General features: G+C 60.8%; 2 protein-coding genes across 2 annotated transcripts in view; both read right to left on the bottom strand.

The window, feature by feature from the left end:
• Positions 1 to 308: 308 nt before the first annotated feature.
• Positions 309 to 2,144, bottom strand: DQ04_11271020 (putative RNA-binding protein; the record flags this gene model as incomplete). Its single annotated transcript, XM_009316485.1, has 1 exon — positions 309 to 2,144. One exon carries the CDS (start codon positions 2,142 to 2,144, stop codon positions 309 to 311), a length of 1,836 nt encoding a protein of 611 aa, XP_009314760.1.
• Positions 2,145 to 2,527: 383 nt separating this feature from the next.
• The window catches only part of DQ04_11271010 (putative conserved oligomeric Golgi complex subunit 4-like), a gene marked incomplete at both ends in the record, with an annotated part of 1,050 nt that continues 81 nt past the window's right edge, over positions 2,528 to 3,496 (bottom strand). Inside the window, one exon of the mRNA XM_009316484.1 lies at positions 2,528 to 3,496. This exon is cut by the window's right edge and continues 81 nt beyond it. Within this exon, the coding sequence (XP_009314759.1) occupies positions 2,528 to 3,496 (969 nt within the window).

Raw genomic sequence — 3,496 nt, 5'->3', positions numbered from 1 at the left:
CACAAGCAGGAAATAACGACGGAGAAGACGTTTGTTCTTTGCTTCGCAGTGTAATGTGCCCAGGCAGCAATGCCACATCAAGGTTCCAGCACATTCTGGGAACACCATCGCGTGTTTAACTTCTTCTTCTTCAAATGTTCGTCCTCATTGGGTGTTCGTCTGTGGTGTGATTGGACTCGCACTATCCCTCAGTGCAACACGGCAATGAAAGTGCGCATGTAATATACTCCTTCATGACACACAGTCCCGGGAGTAGGGAGAGAGAGGTCTAGCCCATTTGAGCGCGTATGTGTATGTGCTGCATTCGTTCACGTCGTTTCGACAGGCTGTGAGAGAAGGTAGACGTACTTCGTCACCAGCGTGCTCCAGCAGCGGCTGCCAATCACATCACCGTCCGCCCACGACGCACAGAGCTGCTTCAGCCACGAGATGAGCAGCATCGCGATCATGCACACGGCATCGCGGTCCTCCTTCTTTACTGCAGTTGCTGATGCTACGGTGGACGGTGCAGACGCCTGCGGAGATGACAGCTTCGCCTGCACGTGCACGTACGCCGCCTGGTCGATGTCGAGCGGCAGAATCCCCTCGAACTCCTCCGCACCCGGCGGCTTTGCCGAACTACGCGCCGTCTCGCGCGCGTTGTCGACTTCCAGCGCGCCGTACTGCTGCACCGTGCAGAGCGCCACGACGAGCGTGGCCTCAATGAGGGTGGGCATGATCTTCTCCAGCGCGCGGTTCAGCATTCGCACCGGCACCACCGAAGCAGCAGGAGCAGCGCCGGTGCCGGCCGAAGAGTAAGGATTCGACGGCGACGGCGACGGCAGCGGCAGCAAGCCACTTATCACAGCATGCGGCGCCTCTAGGCCGCTCACAGAAGCAGCAGCAGGGGCTATGGGGTGGCTGCCACTGCTGCTGCTGTTGTTATTGTTTGGGCCGCCCCGCTCCTCCCACGAGGGCGCGAGACTGGCAACCTCCTCCTCCGTCAGGGGGGGCGCACCGCCGTTCTTACCAATATCGTTCAGCGTGAAGAGGTGCGAGAGACACATGAAGCAGCGCGACGCAGCACGAAGGGCACTGTTGTCATTGCTTCTGGAATTTTTGTTGTTGCTATCACTTGCTTCACCGCTGCTTCCTTTTGTCCCACTGCTGTTATTTTTATTACTCCTACACGTGCTATTTTGGCTCCCTGCACCACCTACAGGCGTGGCCGCCTCATATGCGAGTCGCACGATTTCATCTAGCACGAGGCTTAGCACGTGCAGTGCAGCCTTCTGGTGCTCAACCGCGAACACCATGCGCCGTGCAATCAGCTCCCTATCGAGCAGTAAGGTACCCAACTTGCTGAGGCGGTTCTCCAGCGACTGCTCCACTCCACCACCACAACCTTCTACCACATCTGCAAGATGCGACTCCATCTGCAGCAGCTGCTTCCACTCCTCGACCGCAGCCCTCTCAAGCGTGACAAAGAAGGACCCTTCGGAGACGGACATCCGCGACAGCCACGACGCCGACGGCACGGGTTGTTGTGCTGCTGCTGTAGCTGCATCCTCACCCACGGTACCCTGTGAAAGCCCATCACGGACGCTGCTGGAAGTGCTCGGCTTGAAGGCGTCAAGGAGGCACTCGGGCCCACTGTGAATCGCCGGTGGCGGCACCCACACGTACGCATCGTTACCGCGCTCAATTTGGTACGGCTCGGTACGCCACTTAAGAAGCGTGTCACCCTGCAGGAGGGAGTAGAGGCGCCAACGGTAATACAACTGCATCGGGTCCCGCCACGGCGCGTGGAGAAAGGCAAAGTGTGTGTTGTTCTCCTCCCGCTTCATGATCTCCTCCTCTGTTGTCGGTCCACCTTGCACTACGTAGAACGCGACAAGGTCGAGAAATGCGGTGACGTCCACCGGCAGATCACACGGCACGCGCAGCCGTGGTGCCGCGCTCGGGATGTTGTACGGCACGTCCTCGCGGCGACGGCGGTACGGTGGGCGGCGCGGTGGAGAGTTTTGACGCTGCTGCTGCTTCTCGCGGTAGTAATTATAGTTATTACCACTCTGGTAAGGGCGGGAGTGGTGGTGGTGATGGTGGCTGTCTGGGCTCGGTGAGCGTTGCCGCCGCTGTCCGCCGCCGCTCCCTCTGTAAGACATGGTAGGTAGAAGAGTTTGGTACTAGCCGCAGGTGCAGCTCCCCCTTTGCTTGTCCGAGATGACCTACACGTTGTTGAACGTGCGATGTGTATTCCACTTCACGCGGACGCGTGTGAGGCCACAAGAAGAACGAGGAAGAAGAGCATACAAGGTGTGAATACCCAGCGGCAGCAACAGAATAAGAGACATGCGCTCGTACTTACGCACGTGACACACCCACATACAGAGAGGATTCATCAGTCCGTACTCCATTTTGGTGTACGCGTATGTTCTTCAGCCCACCACACGTGATGCAAAATTGTGAGCCGGCGCACAGCTCGCAGTCACACACCGCCAAACTCAGCGGTAACCAGACGAACCGCAGGCCCCCGTCTTGTTTGCCCTCAGAGCTGCAGCTTCGCAATCTCTGCGCGCCTGAAGTCCGCGCGGCAGCCAAGTACGCGGCGCTTCTCGTCCCCCGTGAGCCCCTCGTACGTGTCCTGCTCCGCGTCCTTGGGGCTGTCAAGCAGCAGCAGCGACGTGGCGCTCGTGAGCGGCAGGAACGCCTCCCGCAACTGCAGCTCGTGCGCTCGGCCAAAAAAGAAGGCACGCAGTGTGCGCACGTCGCGGTCAACCTGCAGCGCGCCGTAGCCGGTGAAGGACTTCTGCACGAGCACCTGCCACACCGTCTTCACGACGCGCCGCACCAGCGAGAGCAACAGCACGTCAAAACCGTGCGGGTCAAGGTGGTCGTCGAAGGGGCGCAGCGCAACGTCGGTGGCGGCAACGCACGCTTGCACCCACGGGTCGCTCAGTTCGTAGTGGTAGAACGTCTCCTCCGTCAGCGCATACGACAGCGCGGAGAAGCGCTCCAGGTGCGGCGCAAGGTGTGCCTGGTAGCACGCCTCCGCGATGCCGACGAGCCAACGCTCCGTCATCGCTGTGAGCTCGCGCGAGAGCGCGTCCATGTCCTCCGCCTGCTCCGTGAAGCGCAGCTGGTCCTTGCCGGTGAAGTTCGCTCGCGCCAGCTGCCGCAGCTCATCACCGAGTTTGCGTGCGTACGTGGCGGTGCACTGCGCCGCCGCCACCCAACGCAGCACGCGCGGCGGCACCGTGTAGCCGGTCTGCTGCTGTAGCTGCTGCAGCGCTGACGGCGGCGGTAGGGCGGCGTGCTGCTGCAGCACGGGGATCATGCGCGACTGCACAAGCTCGCCACACGCAAGAAAGACGGCGGAGGTGATTTGCGTCGACTTTGTGTTCACCGCGCGGTGCATGGCGATGCGCAGGAAAAAGAACACGTCATCCGGCAGCGTGATGGGAACCTGCTCCGCAGCCGCCGTCTCGTGGTGCTGCTCACCACCACCACGGCCACC

This window comes from Trypanosoma grayi, assembly GCF_000691245.1.
Source record: "Trypanosoma grayi strain ANR4 Tgr_1127_V1, whole genome shotgun sequence".
Lineage (NCBI taxonomy): Eukaryota > Euglenozoa > Kinetoplastea > Trypanosomatida > Trypanosomatidae > Trypanosoma > Trypanosoma grayi.
Note: the sequence above shows the minus strand (reverse complement) of the source record. Positions and strands in the feature narration are given on the sequence as shown.